Below are 14,279 nucleotides of genomic sequence, written 5' to 3' on the forward strand. Positions count from 1 at the left end.
GGAGAGAACTCCCCTCATTTCTTCTTCCCTTCTGTCATCCCTATTTCTAGCCTGTGCTCTGTTTGTGGTTGTTCCACTGGGTCACCCTGGCAACTTGGAGAAATGATGTCTTGGGGGCCGCAGGACCAGGCTTCCGTTGCTTCCCTCATCACAAAGACCAGAAGGGGACACTGTGAGGACAGGACACCTGACCCACCTGCCCTGACTGTGCTTCTTTGCCTCATGACCCCCAAGTAGCACCCTCCCCTCTCCCCACCAGCCAGTGGACTGTTGAATGGGTGAGCATCCCATGCTTACTCTGGTGCTGGGGGGGCCGTCCTGTGCCAGGCTCAGAGGTGGCTGGCAGATGTCTGTGGGCGGTGGGGGAGCTACGCTACAGCCCCCAGGGACATCATTAAGGCATGGAAGTGCCATCGGAGCTCGGAGGCCAGGGCACCCAGGGAGGGTGTGATGAAAACATGTTTTGTACAACACGTGTCTTCTCTTTTCCCTTCCTGCCCTCCCTTCCCACCTCCTCCCGCTCGGCCAGCCTGAGGCTGGGGCCCCGGCGTTGCCCCAGGTGCTTCCCCAATGCCCTCCCTTTGGCCAGGCCTCTTCTCCCGATGGCGATGGCCAGTTTGTTGGCTTTCTTGGTGAATGAAGCTGTGGGTGGAAGGCCCTTACCATCCTCAGTGCCACCCAGATCCCCACACAGAATAAGGCTTTGAGTCTGAAACACAGGATCTGGGGACTGGCCTAACAACTCTAGCGATTTCTTCCTTGAGCATGCGCCCTTCATTAATTCAACAACTTTTTTTTTTTCTCTCTTGACTATCCACTGCGTGTCTAGTACTGTACTAGACCTTGGGAGTACCCAGGTATGGTTCTGGCTGCCGTGGGCTCATATTCTGGTGGAGGAGTCAGATGTCAACCAAAAAATCCACAAAATTGCAGGTGATAAACCAGCGTGCAGAGGCGTAAGGTATGATGGGAGTGAATATTAGACGGATTTCTCCCCCAGCCAAGGAGATCAGGAGGGGCTTCTGGGCAAAACTGAGGAAGAGAGTGGAGAGAAAGGAAGGCAGCAAAAGAATATATGCAAAGGCCCTGGGACAGGGTCCCGGCTCCCAGTCACCCTGCCCCCTCCCCGGGAAAGAAGAGGGCCCCTCCATTCCTGTTCCTCACCCAGATTTGGAGATGCTTCAAGGGACAGACGATAAGTACCTCCTAATGGCCAAAGTGGGGGGGGGGGGCGGACACCTGGTGACCCCACCCTGGAGTGATTCCACCCACTCCTTCATTTCCTCCTCTGGAAAGGGAAATAGAGGCACAGATAGGGAAGAGGAAACCACAGGCTTAGGCCTCAGATTATACACAGAAAACAAGGCCCCACACCGTTGGCAAATCCCCCAGAATGAGGGATTCCTGTGCTTGCCTAGCCACAGCCTCACCAGGCAGAAAAGCCTCCTCCTCCAAGCTGCTCTGCCTTGCGCCCTTCCCCCTCGGGGTCTGGCCCTGACCAGCCCCCTCCCTGGAACCCCGAGCATGTTCAGTTGCCTGGAGTAGGGTGAGGCGAGAGGCGAGAGCTGCAGGGGTCTGCCTGTCCTGGGCGGCTGTGGGCGTAGCAGTTTTGTACAGAGCCTCAATCCAGGGGTTCCAGGGTTAGCTGTCCTCCATCCACCGGGGGGCTTCCAGTGCCTCATGCCCAGACACCGAGGTGCCAAGGTTCTTCCTTTCTAGGGAAAAGGAATGAAGGCCTTTTGGAGGAGGGAGCAGGCTTCTTTGTGGCTGCGCAGTCCCTGGAGCTGGCAAAGAGGTCATGGGACCAATGGGGTTAAATTCCAGCCCTGCTCTGACCCACTTTCCTCCTCCTCCCCAGGCCCACATACCCTGGAGCCAGGGTGTTGGGTAGGGCCAGCCTGGCACCCCCGCACCCACACCTGGGACTTCCCCTGGATGGAAACTCCCAGAACCCTGGTGTCCTATCTCCTCTGCCAACTCCCATCGACTGCCCGGGATCAGTTTAGCTTCAGCGGGCTCTCCCCAGTCTGCCAACTCTTCCAGAGGACAGCTCCACCTTGGCCCCAGGGGCCGCCCCCAAAGGTGTTGCCCCACTCTCTGGGGCCATCTTTGATGTCTGGCTGGTGCCCCTTCTAGGAGATTCTTTTGAAGAAAAGATGCGGAGCTAGGGCCAGGGCGTCTAGAAGCTATCCGTTGTTGAGCACGGTGTTCCAAGCACTGTGCTCGGCATGTACCTTAATCCACACAGCAGGCCGGGAAGGGAGCAGTTATTTCACGAAAGAGGGAGCCAAGAACCAGAGAGGTTAAGCGGCTTGCCCAAATCACACAGCTAGGAAGTGGCAAAGCTAAGCTGGGAACCCGGGTCTTGGCGCTCTTCACCGCAGCAGGCCTCCTCTTCTGCAGCGGCCCCTCTCTCCATGGGACGAGAGACGGGAACGTCAATGCAGTGCAATTCAAACATTTATTATCCGCCTCATGCCAGGCACTGATAGGTATCAGAAATAAAGGGAAGGTTGCTGCCTCTCCTTGAGATCTGGTGGGAAAGATAGGTGTGTGGACCAGCAAGTATCTGACTTCGGCGTCATGATCTGAACAAGGTGGCATGGACCAGAGAAAATAAAATGGTACTTTATCTTCTCTTTCCGTACACAATATATAAATACATTATGAATAGGGTACAGATAAATTGAGATAAAGCAAGTGCCTACTTAACTGCCATCCAAGTCAAGAAATAGTGTTTCCTGCACTCCAGAAGCTCCCATGTATTCTTCCCATAATGCCTTCCCTCCCCTAAGAAGTAACCACCATCCTGACTTTCGTGGTAATTATTTTTCTCTATTTTTTAAATTTTTAAATTTTTATTTGTTTTTTAAAGATTTTTAGGGACACCCAGGTGGCTCAGTGGTTGAGCATCTGCCTTCAGCTCAGGGTGTGATCCCGGGGTCCCAGGACTGAGTCCGGCATCGGGCTCCCTGCATGGAGCCTGCTTCTCCTTCTGCCCGTGTCTCTGCCTCTCTCTCTCTCTCTCTCTGTGTCTCTCATGAATGAATAATTTTTTTAATAAAATAAAAAAAAGAATATATCACAATTTATGTTGTTATCCTCCTGTTGGTAGATGTTTGAGTTGTTTTCAGTATGCCTGTCATAAACAATGCTAAGAACATTCTCGTACACGTTTCCCAGAACATACGTGCAAGAGATCTTCCAGGCTGTAAAACTGAGAGTCGGGTAGGGGGGCCTGGCTGGCTCAGTCCTGAAAGCATGCAACTCTTGATCTTGGGGTTCATGAGTTCAAGCCCCACATTGGGCGTAAAGCTTACTTCAAAGACAAAACCTAAGAGTCGAAGTGTTCCTATGGGCCATCTCAATTTATCAGATAATGCCCGACTGTTTTCCAAAGTGGTTACACCAATTACAAGGGAAGCAGAACCTTCTAACCAGGGGCAGGCGGGAGACCAAGAAGACCAATAGACTTTCTTGCTTAAGACCCTCCCCTATTTTCCCTTTTATTGGAGTAAGGTCCAAACCCCAGCCGGGGCCTGGCGTGGGGGGCCCCTGCCTTACTTTCCACCTGTGCCTTAGGACTCTCCCCTTTGCCCCCCCCCCAGGGTTGAGGGTTGCCCCTTCTGCTCCCTCGCTCAACCTTCCGCTGAATGCCCTCCCACTAGGTCTACCCAGGGCTCTCTCCCTCATTTCCTTCAGGTCTTTGCTAACATATCCCCTCTCCGTGGTGACACCTTCCCTGACCACCGAATATTAGATTGCAACCTCCCACATTCCTTATCCCCTCCCCGTCTTGTTTTTCTCCACAGCCCAACCACCAGGGATCCATTCAGCCTCAGGCAGCTCTCCCCTGGTCTGCTGGGCTTTGACAGACTGCTATTTCCCACCGAACCTTTAAGCATTGTCATACCTGACTGTCTGGGGGCCCGCTAGCCGCCCCTGCTGGACCTACCTCTGGGAGCCACCTTTCATCAGGTCTGCCCCGCATTTCTCACAGCCATTCTCATGCTCTGAAATCAGCTCACCTATTTGTTTATTTACCTGTTTCATTTCGGTCTCCACCCTGCCCCACCCCTCGCTTTTGTGGGAGCTCTATAAAAGAGGAAACTTAGCTGCCTTATTCACTACCTGATACATGATAAGGCCTCAAATAATAATTGTCCAGGCTGGTTGTCAGTCTTCCAGAGACAGCCGGGCATTGCTCCCCCCACCCCACCCCACACCCCGCAAACACCTGGGATTTGCCCTGTCTGGAAATCCCCAGAACCTGGGCATCCTCCTTCCACCGTCCGCTCTCGCCAACATCCCTGGCTCAGGGTCTCAGACAGCTCTGCTGCTGCCCCCGCTGCCCCCCTAAATCCCTAGGGGGCTGGCTATCTGGGAGCTGGAGGCAGCCTTTCTGGCCGTCAGGGCCGGAGGAGCATCCGGGCAGGGGGCCTCACCGAGGCAGGTGTCAGGTGCCTGGCACTCAGGAGAAACCTTTTGATTGAATAAAAGGGAAGACTTCAGGGATGAGAGACCGTCACCAGGCGGGGAAAAGAAAAAGAGCATCGGGAGCCCAGCAGAAGAACAGTGGGAAGAAAGGACTGGAGACCTGGCGGGAGGGTTCTGCTCTGGGCCGCCGGAGGGGGAGGGCTGCCCGGGGAGGTCGGAGCTCCCGGCAGGATCCGCAGAGGCTCAGCAGGGTCTTAGGTCTAATCCTGCCCCCACCCCTGCCTCTCTCGCCCGCCCCGCCTACTTCACCCCTGCCCTTCCCCCAAGCCCCAGCCCGGCCGCTCCCGCAGGGGAATGGACTTCTCCCTGGGCCTGCGCCTGGGGCCTCGGAACCAGAAGGCCACCCACCCACGGCCGCCGAGCCCCCCCAGGCACGGCCCCCCAGCTGCCCCGCCCTGGCCGCCCGGGCCGCCCTCCGCCTGTGTTTGCCCCTGCCCTGGCTGTCCTCCTCCCGCCTGCTCCTGCCCGGCTTATCCCTCCTATGCAGCTACCTGCCCCTCCTGTCCCGGCCTCCCCGGACCCCCCTGTACCTGCTCCTGCCCCCCCTGCCCCGCCTGTCCTCCCTGGACTTGTCCCCACAGCTCCTGCGTCCTGGGCTCTGGTCCGCACTTGAGCTGCTGCTGCGCCTCGCCCTGCCCGGTCTACCCCTGCTCCAAGGGCCCAGCAGCCTGCCAGGGCCCCTGCCCCCCCTACCCATGCTCCGAGGGCCCGGCAGCCTGCCAGGGCCCCCGCCCCGTCCACCCCTGCTCCGAGGGCCCAGCCGCCCGCTTCAGGGGACAGCGCAGCACCCAGAGGCACTGTCTGATAGTCTAGGGGGCTCTGGGCCCCTGAGAGGTGGTCCGTCTCCCCAGCTTCCCTGCCACCTGCTTCCTGGGGACGCAGAAGCTCTGAAGGGAGGAGAGGCCGGACAGGTAGAGGCGGGGGCTCCCGCTCAGCCCTGAGAGCAGGCCATGTGCTTCGGTGTTCCTCTCTGCTTCTGGTTCTGGTCCCGCAGGCTCCAGGGCCTCCTCTTCCGCGACTTCTGGAACGGAAAGCGCTTCTCAGAGTCTCCCTCGCGGCAGCGGAAGGTGAGCACGTTGGACAGCTTCTTCTCTAGCCGGCGTCTGCCGGAGGAGGGCCTTCTTGGCTCCCCTCTAGTGTGCATGGACAAGGTGCCTTCCTCCTCTACGGGCAGGAGGGGATTCTGGTCCAGAGGCCACCTTTTTGCCCCGTGGACCTCCACCCATGTCCCTGCTGACCAAGAGGCCCTGGACCCCTTACCTCTCACCTTCAGTCAGGCCAAGACGGTCAGTGGCTCTTGGACCAGAAGAGAAGGCTGACCAGGGGGTTCCTGGCTCTTGCCCCCCCGGATATTATGACACCCTTCATGGTCCTTTGCTACTAGGAACCTGGTGTTCTCTGCCTGAATATCTTGTCTTTCTTTTCTTTCTTTCTTTTTTTTTTGGATGTCGTCTTTCATGACCTCAGCCTTCCAGCAAATAACCCCACCTGTGACACCCATGCTCCTCCGGTATGGGGACAAGGGCGGTTGGGAACCCTAGACCCAGGCTCCCAGTGATCCCATCCACTTGGCTGCTCAGAATCCCTGTCCCTAGGGGTGGGGCTGGGGGTTTGGAGAAGCCACCAGGGGAAGCTGCCCAGGACTGAACCCTAAGCCGAGAGCCCCCAAGTGCCCCCCCTCATTCCTCAAGTCCTCAGATACTAGTCTGTTCCAGTGTTCTCTCCCTCAGCCTCCTCCTCTGGGGCCCCTTGTTCTTTCCTTTCTACCCCTGGGTAGCCTTCTCTCTACCCTTCCTCCGTCTTCCTACAATTCTCTCTCCATTCCTACTTCCTCCTTGCGTCCCTGGGACATTCTGCCTTCAGCTAACTTTGTTTCTATGTCAGTTTTCCCTCTTCTCTATCTCTCTATTTCTCCCTCCATTTCCCCATCTGATTTATTTTTAATTTTATTTTATTTTTTAAAGATTCTACCTACTTATTTATTCTTTTTTTTTCTTAATTTTTATTTATTTATGATAGTCACACACACAGAGAGAGAGAGAGAGGCGCAGAGACACAGGCAGAGGGAGAAGCAGGCTCCATGCACCGGGAGCCCGACGTGGGATTCAATCCTGGGTCTCCAGGATCGCGCCCTGAGCCAAAGGCAGGCGCCAAACCGCTGCGCCACCCAGGGATTCCCCCTACTTATTTATTCTTGAGGGACACAGAGACACAGGCAGAGGGAGAAGCAGGCTTCATGCCGGGAGGCCGACGCTGGACTCGATCCCGGGACTCCAGGATCACGCCCTGGGCTGAAGGCAGCACTAAACCACTGAGCCCCCCGGGCTGCCCTGAAGATTCTTTTCTTAAGATTTTATTTATTTATTCATGAGACACACAGAGAGAGGGGCAGAGGGAGAAGCAGGCTCCCTGCGGGGCACAGGACTCGACCCTGGGGACCCCAGGATCACGCCCTGGGCCGAAGGTGGCGCCAAACGCTGGGCCATCCGGACTGCCGGATCTCTTTCATTTCTATTTTCCTTTTTGTCCTTGTCTCCCCCTGTCTTCTGCATCTAGCTGTTTTTCTTTCACTTCTTATCTCTCTCGCCTCCCCATATCTGGCTTTTTCTCTCTCTCTTTTTGGGGTCCTAGAGGTACCCGCACACCATGCCTGTGTCATGCCCATCTCACTGCAACATGAAATTCAGGACAGTGAGTCCTCCAATGTCTGTCTGTCCCCACATGCCCTAAGCACTGATGTGAGCAAGGGCTGGACACAGCTACCAGAATAGTCCTTCCTTTCCCCATCCATGATCCAGGCCGTCCATCCCTACTCAGGTCTAAGCTCAAACGTTTTATTTTTTTATTTTTATTTTTAAAGATTTTTATTTTTTATTTTTTTTTATTTTATTTTTTTAGATTTTTATTTTTTTATTCATAGAGACACACACACAGAGAGAGGAAGAGACACAGGCAGAGGGAGAAGCAGGCTCCATGTAGGGAGCCCGACATGGGACTCAATCCTGAGCCTCCAGGATCACACCCCAGGCTGCAGGTGGCACTAAACCGCTGCACCACAGGGGCTGCCCAGCTCAAACGTTCTAAAAATGGTGCTTCTTCCAATTTCTTCTTCTTTTTTTTTTAAGATTTTATTTATTTATTCATGAGAGACAGAGAGAAAGGCAGAGACACAGGCAGAGGGAGAAGCAAGCTCCATGCAGGGAGCCCAACATCGGACTCGATCCTGGGACTCCAGGATCAGGCTCTGGGCTGAAGGGGGCGCTAAACTGCTGAGACACCCGGCTGCCCTTCTTCCAACTTCTTATTCTGAATATTAGCAATTAAAAAGCAAAAGAACTGGGGCATCTGGCTGGCTCAGTCAGTGGAGCATGCAAGTCTTGGTCTTGGGCTTGTAGGTTCAAGCCCCACACTGGGTGTAGAGATTACTTTAAAAAAGCGATTTTTGGGATCCCTGGGTGGCGCAGCGGTTTAGCGCCTGCCTTTGGCCCAGGGCGCGATCCTGGAGACCCGGGATCGAATCCCACGTCGGCTCCCGGTGCATGGAGCCTGCTTCTCCCTCTGCCTGTGTCTCTGCCTCTCTCTCTGTCTCTCTGATTATCATAAATAAATAAATAAATAAAACGATTTTTTGGGGGAAAAAAAGAATTAAGTATTTATGTTGCTTGTCCTATATAAACTATATTCCAGGGTAGCCAAATAGCTCTAAGTGGTGGAGAGAACTTCTCATTTACGGCAGAATTCCAGCTAATGTGGAAGGAATATGGAATTAGAAAAACCATTTTGCAACTCTTAGTGAAATAATTAATCAAAGGGAGAATCATGAATGGAGGAAACCAAAGATGATGGTTGATGGGGAACTTTACAATGGAGGAATCAAGCTGTCACCACCTGACCCCACTGATGAATCTTACCACCACTGAAAGGGGCACAACCACCCACTTCGTACATCCTGATGTGATATAATCTGAAGCACTAAGCACCACCAAGAAAGACTCTTGCCAAACAATAAGGAATAAACACACAAAAAACCTGAATGTGATTCAAATCAAACTTCTAGAACTAACCTCCATTTAAAAGGAAATATCAGGGATGGAGGAACAATTTAAATGACACAGTGAGAAAGTAGGAAGACACATTCAGAATGTGGAAACTTTTCAAGGAAATATGACCCAACTTCTTCAACTAGTCAATGGCTGGGGGGGGGGGGATAATAATAAAGAATAATTAAAGGACAACTATTATATGGAGCATGTGGATCTTGTTTGGTTCCTGATTTGGACAATCCAATTGTAAAAAGAGCATTTTAGAGCCTTTTAATTATGGACTGGTTATTTACAATGCCAAGAAATCAGTATTGATTTTGTTGGATATAAAATGGCTTTGGGGTTATGTAAGAAAAGGGCCTTATTTCCTAGAGATGTATGTCAAAGTATGGAGTGAAGTGACATACTTACTTTAAAAATTTTTGGCAAATAAAAAGGGACTGAAAGGAGTAGAACGAACAAAGTGACAAAATTAATATTATTACATTTATATAGGGGTTTGTAGAACTACACTCTCTACCCTTGTGTATGTTTGAACACTTTCATAATACAAGTTTTAAATGATGCTCCTCTGGTGAGCAGGGTTCCTAGTTATCCCCAGAGCACTCTCCCACCTTCCCTGAAAACAGAACTTCCCCTGTGGCTCCCCAATACACAGACCTCAGCCCTCCTTGCCCTCTACTAGAAGTATGTCCTAGAGATGGGTTGTGCTCACAGGCTGCCTTTTATCCTTTCCAGTCTTCTGCTGGCACATTTCCCATGTTAGGATGTTTCCCAGCTGTGCTTCACAGTTCTGTAGGGGACAGGGGAGACTTAAGACTAAACACATTTTTAATAGGTCCCACAATAGGCCAAAGACAAAAAAAAAAAAATCCAAAATAATGTAATCTTGCTGTAAGTCTCTTTGCCAAGTGCTTCTGAGCAAAATGCAGCTCAACAATGGGAGAAAATTGGCCTCCCTCCTGGAAAAGAGGCCAGGAATGTAAGGCCATCCTGCCCCACTCTTGCCTTCATTCAGGATGACCTCCTCCCCAAAAGAAACAGGTGTCATGAGTTCGAAGAAGCTTTAGTCCAGGACTAGGATGGAGAGTATTTGGGTTGCTTATCCTCTCATTCACTGAATTACCTTGGGGAAACATGGTTTTTAATCTTTGTGTTTCTAGATGAATGCATGGGAACCATGGAACCATTACCATTGCCCCTTACTACTCTGTAGGAGTTTGCCAGTTGGGAATAAACTCTGGAACTTGTAGGTTATCTTGGTTGTTTATTACAAGAAAGTATTCCTCCAAGTGTCTGGGTAGCTCAGTCAGTTAAGCATCAGACTCTTGATCTTACTCAGCTCAGGCCTTGATCTCAGGGTGGTGAGTTCAAGCCCTGTGTTAAGCTCCACGCCCAGGTGGAGCTTACTTAAAAAAAAAAAAAAAAAAAGTATTTCTCAAGATGTAATCCCTCTGCCTTCTAAGCTTTAGTATAAAGGAAACCAACATTTACTAATCGCCTGTGCAAATGAGTAAACTCATTTAATCTTCTCAGAAACCACATGAGAGTGGAACTGGAAAGATCTGGGTCCCAGTTCTAATTCTGCCTCTTACCATGAGATTCTGGGCATATTATATAACCTTTCCAACTCTCAAGGATAATAATAGTACCTACCTTATGGGTTGTTGTGACAGTTAATTGATCTATAGCAGATAGCCCAGGAATTCTTTTTTTTTTTTAAGATTTTATTTATTTATTCATGAGAGACACACACACACAGAGAGAGGCAGACACACAGGTAGAGGGAGAAGCAGGCTCCATGCACGGAGCCCGATATGGGACTTGATCTTGGGCCTCGATCCTGGGTCTCCAGGATCACGCCCTGGGCTGAAGGCAGTACTAAACTGCTGAGCCACTGGGGCTGTCCTAGCCCAGGAATTCTTAAAACGGAGCTTAGCTGCATATAGATAAGTGATGAGAATTACCAGCTAATAGGGGCCAGCACTTTTTAGACTAATTTATCTAGATTAATTTATTCATTTCTTCATCAAATGTTTATTGAATGCTTTTTACTTACCAATAACTGTTGGGGTTTTTTCTTCAACTTTATTTCTTTTTTTTAGTGATGTCTACACCCAAATGGGGTTAGAACGCCCACTTCCACCCCACCCCCAAGACCAAGAGGCAAGTGCTCTTCTGACTGAGCCAACGAGGTGCATCCCCCCACCCCACTCCCCACCCCAGTAACTGTTTTAAGTACTGGAAACACAAGTGAACAAATAGATAAAAATCTTTAGGGAGAAGAGATAATAAATAAATAAAATACATAATGTGCCAGATGGTGTTAAGTGCTATGGAGAAAAGGCAGCAAAGGGGAATGAGGCTGGAAGGACAGCAGGTACATCTCTAGTGGAGGTGGCCGTGTTGCTGTTTTCAACAGGATGGCCCGGGAAGGCCTCTCTGATAAGGCAACCTTGGAACAGGAAACCCGAGGGGCTGAAGGAGGGAATCATGTGGGTCTTTGGGAGAAGAACCTTGCAGGGCACAGTGTGCAAAGGCCCTGGAGGTCCCCAATACAGATGGAGTAGGAAGAGTCTGGAGAGAGGAATGCCTGGGTTGCTCAGTGGTTGGGCGCCTGCTTTTGGCTCAGGCCATGATCGGGGGATCCAGGATCAGGTCCCACGTTGGGCTCCCTGCATGGAGCCTGCTTCTCCCTCTGCCTGTGTCTCTGCCTTTCTCTCTGTCTCTCATGAATAAAGCAAATAAAATCTTAAAAAAAAAAAAAAGTCTGGAGGGAGAATTGTAGATAAAGTCAGAGAAGTGGCAGAAGAACCCGACACAGAGGGTTTCTAGGTCATCACGAAGGTCTAGGCTTCCAGGCTCAGTGAGGTGAGAAGCCGTCGAGCCACTCTTAAATCTGGAGCACAAGGGAAAGAACCTTTCCAGGGGAGCACAGCTGGTAAGGGGCGAGAGGTGGGCATGCAGCAACCGGGCTGACCCTTCGCCCTTTTTCCTCGGGCACTGCTCCCCCCTGACAGCAGGCAAAGAAATTGGGACAGTAAGTGACGGCTCGGGGATTGGGGCCTCGGCCGGCTGCGTCCCCAGGCCGCAGTCCAAGTCCTTGGCCCACACCGCCTCCCCCAGGTGTCCGGGCCGCACCACGTCGGGGCCCAGGGCGCTACAGCGGACCGGCCCGCGGAGGGCAGCCCGCGCGTCTGCAGGGCTGCGGCACTGCCCGTGTGACGGAGGAGAGAGAGGAAGTGGGTCTTTATTTGGAGGCGGCGCCGCAGGTACCCGGGAGTCGTCGGAGCGGCTGTCACGGAAAGGCCGCGGGGAGGGCCAGCTGCCGCCGCCCCCACCCAGCTCGGCGGCCTCCGGGAGCCGGGGGCGGGGCCTGGAGCGCGGGGGCGGGGCCTGGGCGGGCCTGGGGGCGGGGCTTGGGCGCCTCACCCCGTCACGTGACGGGGCCATCATGGCGGCGGCCAGAGGCCTCCCCGGCTCCCGGAAGCGGGCTGTGAGGGGCGGGCGCGCTGCTGGAACCCGAGCCCGAGCCGGAGCCGGACGTCGAGCGGGCTGGGCGGCGGGGCGGCCTGGAGCCGGACGCGTCCGCGGCGTCCCCGCAGCCCGGGGCAGCAGGTGAGCCGCGGTTGGGGCGAGGCGCGAGCAGGCGTGGCGCTGCGGGGGCGCCGGGCTGGGGCTCGGGGGCGCGGGGGGGGGGCCGGGCCCGGGGTGCGCGCGCGTGACCCTGGAGCGGCTCTGGAGGCCGGCGCGGGCGGGACGCTCGGGGGCCCAGTGGAGCGGCCCGGAGAGCGTGGGGGTGACGCGCCTGCGGAGGCCGAGCTGGGCGAGGGGACCCCCTCTTTGCTGCGCCGGGCAAGGGTGGGGCGGATGCTCCTTCTCCCCTCGCCCCGCCCTGCCCCGCAGTGTCCCGGGAGACCCGGCCTGGCGGGCCGCTCCTCCCACCCACCCAACTGGTCCCTCCGGTCCGAGCTCCGGGGGAGTGGAGCTGAGCGGCGGGGAAGTGCAGGTGGCGGGGGGGGGGGGGGCGGGGGGGCGGGTGCAGCTGCTTCTGCGTGGGCATCCGCCCCTTGGCAGTGCTACCCGGGCAATGGATGTAACTCCCACCCCCCTTCCTCCCCTAGGTCGTCCGGGGGCCCGCCATGCTGGTGACTGCCTATCTTGCTTTTGTGGTCCTCCTGGCCTCCTGCCTGGGGTTGGAGCTGTCAAGATGCCGGGCTAAGCCCCCTGGAAGGGCCTGCAGCAACCCCTCCTTCCTCCGGTTTCAACTGGACTTCTATCAGGTCTACTTCCTGGCCCTGGCGGCTGACTGGCTCCAGGCCCCCTACCTCTACAAACTCTATCAGCATTACCACTTCCTGGAGGGGCAGATTGCCATCCTCTATGTCTGCGGCCTTGCCTCCACAGTCCTTTTTGGACTGGTGGCCTCCTCCCTTGTGGATTGGCTGGGTCGCAAGAAGTCCTGTGTCCTCTTCTCCCTCACTTACTCTCTCTGCTGCTTAACCAAACTCTCTTGGGATTACTTTGTGCTGCTGATGGGCCGAGCCCTCGGAGGGCTGTCCACAGCGCTGCTCTTCTCCGCCTTCGAGGCCTGGTACGTCCATGAACACGTGGAGCGTCACGACTTCCCTGCTGAGTGGATCCCAGCTACCTTTGCCCGAGCTGCCTTCTGGAACCATGTGCTGGCTGTAGCGGCAGGTGTGGCAGCTGAAGCGGTGGCCTGCTGGATGGGGCTGGGGCCCGTGGCGCCCTTTGTGGCTGCCATCCCTCTCTTGGCTCTGGCTGGGGCCTTGGCCCTTCATAACTGGGGAGAGAACTATGATCGGCAGCGTGCCTTCTCAAGGACTTGTGCTGGAGGCCTACGCTGCCTCCTGTCGGACCGCCGCGTGCTGCTGCTAGGCACCATACAAGCCCTGTTTGAGAGCGTCATCTTCATTTTTGTCTTCCTCTGGACGCCTGTGCTGGACCCACATGGGGCTCCGCTGGGCATTGTCTTCTCCAGTTTCATGGCAGCCAGCCTGCTTGGCTCTTCCCTGTACCGCATTGCTACCTCCAAGAGGTACCACCTTCAGCCCATGCACCTACTCTCCCTTGCTGTCCTCATCGTTGTCTTCTCCCTTTTCATGTTGACTTTCTCCACCAGCCCAGGCCAGGAGAGTCCAGTGGAGTCCTTCATAGCCTTTCTCCTTATCGAATTGGCCTGTGGGCTGTACTTTCCCAGCATGAGCTTCCTGCGGAGAAAGGTGATCCCCGAGACAGAGCAAGCTGGTGTACTCAACTGGTTCCGGGTGCCCCTGCACTTGCTGGCCTGCCTGGGGCTCCTAGTTCTCCATGACAGTGATCACAAAACGGGCACTCGGAACATGTTCAGCATCTGCTCTGCCGTCATGGTGATGGCTCTGCTGGCGGTGGTGGGACTCTTCACCGTGGTCAGGCACAATGCTGAGCTGCGGGTACCCTCACCCACCGGGGAGCCCTATGCCCCTGAGCTCTAGCCCGGTTCCAGGACAAGGGGGACTGGGAAGGACTCTTGAATCCCACCTCTCCGGGGTGGTATACAGATCTCTCCGTGACAGACTTTGCAACTGTCTGGGCCCTCAGCCTGTCCTGGGGCCCCTCCTGCCAGTGCTTTGGGTTGGAGAGTACATGGGGGTGATGGCCTGGAAAGAAGATGCCACAAGTTGCCTCTGTGTTACTCCCTCTCCCCTTTCCATTTAAAAATAAACACTTTTAACTGGC

The 14,279-nt window shown here is 54.4% G+C and overlaps 2 protein-coding genes across 3 annotated transcripts; both read left to right on the forward strand.

The window, feature by feature from the left end:
• The first annotated feature begins 4,791 nt into the window (after window positions 1–4,791).
• Window positions 4,792–8,621, forward strand: LOC129517402 (sperm mitochondrial-associated cysteine-rich protein). 2 transcript variants are annotated; one of them, XM_055337211.1, is made up of 3 exons: window positions 4,792–5,408; window positions 5,492–5,564; window positions 8,185–8,621. In XM_055337211.1, the coding sequence occupies exon 1, from the start codon at window positions 4,792–4,794 to the stop codon at window positions 5,308–5,310; it is 519 nt and encodes a 172-aa protein (XP_055193186.1). In that variant the 3' UTR covers window positions 5,311–5,408; window positions 5,492–5,564; window positions 8,185–8,621. The 2 variants fall into 2 exon arrangements, with proteins under 2 accessions (XP_055193186.1, XP_055193185.1); XM_055337210.1 differs by having other exon boundaries at window positions 4,792–5,564.
• Window positions 8,622–11,995: 3,374 nt separating this feature from the next.
• MFSD5 (major facilitator superfamily domain containing 5) lies at window positions 11,996–14,279 on the forward strand. The gene is made up of 2 exons (XM_055337064.1): window positions 11,996–12,158; window positions 12,665–14,279. Exon 2 carries the CDS (start codon window positions 12,683–12,685, stop codon window positions 14,033–14,035), a length of 1,353 nt encoding a protein of 450 aa, XP_055193039.1. The 5' UTR covers window positions 11,996–12,158; window positions 12,665–12,682; the 3' UTR covers window positions 14,036–14,279.

The sequence above is a fragment of the Nyctereutes procyonoides genome, unplaced genomic scaffold, assembly GCF_905146905.1.
Source record: "Nyctereutes procyonoides isolate TBG_1078 unplaced genomic scaffold, NYPRO_anot_genome, whole genome shotgun sequence".
NCBI lineage: Eukaryota > Metazoa > Chordata > Mammalia > Carnivora > Canidae > Nyctereutes > Nyctereutes procyonoides.